We start from the raw sequence: 1,006 nt of genomic DNA on the forward strand, positions 1-1,006 counted from the left end.
ATTCCCAGCACCCACATGGTGGCTCACAACCATCTGTAATGGGATCCAGTGCCCTCTTCTAGTGTGTCTGAATACAGCGACAGTGTACTCACAAATATAAAATCAGTAAATTAAAGAAAAGAAATAAGGGAGGGAGGAAGTGGTAGATGAAAGGGGATGAAGGAGGAGAAGGGGATTCCCTATGTTTCCCATCTCAAAAGGTAGAGTTTCCTGACCAGATAGTTTCTCTTCCCAGGACCTTTTTCCAGAGACTCGAAGCCAGCACCAGCAATCTACGAGAGTCTGGTAAGAAGTGAGGGCTACCCTGGCGAATTCTCGCCAAGCTTCACAGAGTTACAGAGACATTTTGTGAAAACTCGTCCTGCTAAACTGAAGAACCTCCTACGGTTGGTGAAGTTCTGGTACCTGCAGGTAAGAGCTGGGAGGAGGTGGAGCAGAGGGTGCGCACGCATGCATGCACAGCCCATGCGTCTCTTAGAAACTGGGGCTGGGGGGTGTGGCTTGTTGGCAAGGTGCTTGCTTGGAATGAGTAAGGTCCTGGGTTGAGTCCTCCGCAACTGCAAGTGGAGATACAAGAATTGGTGAGAGGCAGGATAAACAGTGAGTGACCTGCAGGGCCCTGGACCATATAAGAGCCCAGCATCCCTGTTAGTGAGAGTGTCTGCGTCGTGCGTAGAGCTTCCTGCTTCCTGCTTCCAGTGACACCTTCGCCAAGGGCAATGAAGTGCTCACTCAGATGAGGAGAGAACTCCCTCAGATGTGTAGCATTTTGATAACAACAATAAAGCCACCATGTGTCAGACTCATTGGTTCCCGTGATCTAGGCTGTACGTACCACAGGACCCCGTTTAGTCTTTCCGTCTTTATTGGATATTTTATTTTCATCTCAAATGAGATCCCCTTTCCCGGTTTCCCCTCCGGAAACCCCCTATCCCCTCCCCCTCCCCCTTTCTGGCTGTTTCTTTTTTTTCTTTTAAGATTTATTTATTTATTATATGTAAGTACA

The 1,006-nt window shown here is 48.3% G+C and overlaps 1 protein-coding gene across 1 annotated transcript in view; it reads left to right on the forward strand.

Annotated features, from left to right (window-relative positions):
* LOC110313119 (2'-5'-oligoadenylate synthase-like protein 2) overlaps positions 1-1,006 on the forward strand; it is an 11,940-nt gene that overhangs the window by 2,139 nt on the left and 8,795 nt on the right. The window contains 1 exon segment of the mRNA XM_029533855.1: positions 236-411. Within this exon segment, the coding sequence (XP_029389715.1) occupies positions 236-411 (176 nt within the window).

The sequence above is a fragment of the Mus pahari genome, chromosome 23 (genome assembly GCF_900095145.1).
Source record: "Mus pahari chromosome 23, PAHARI_EIJ_v1.1, whole genome shotgun sequence".
NCBI lineage: Eukaryota > Metazoa > Chordata > Mammalia > Rodentia > Muridae > Mus > Mus pahari.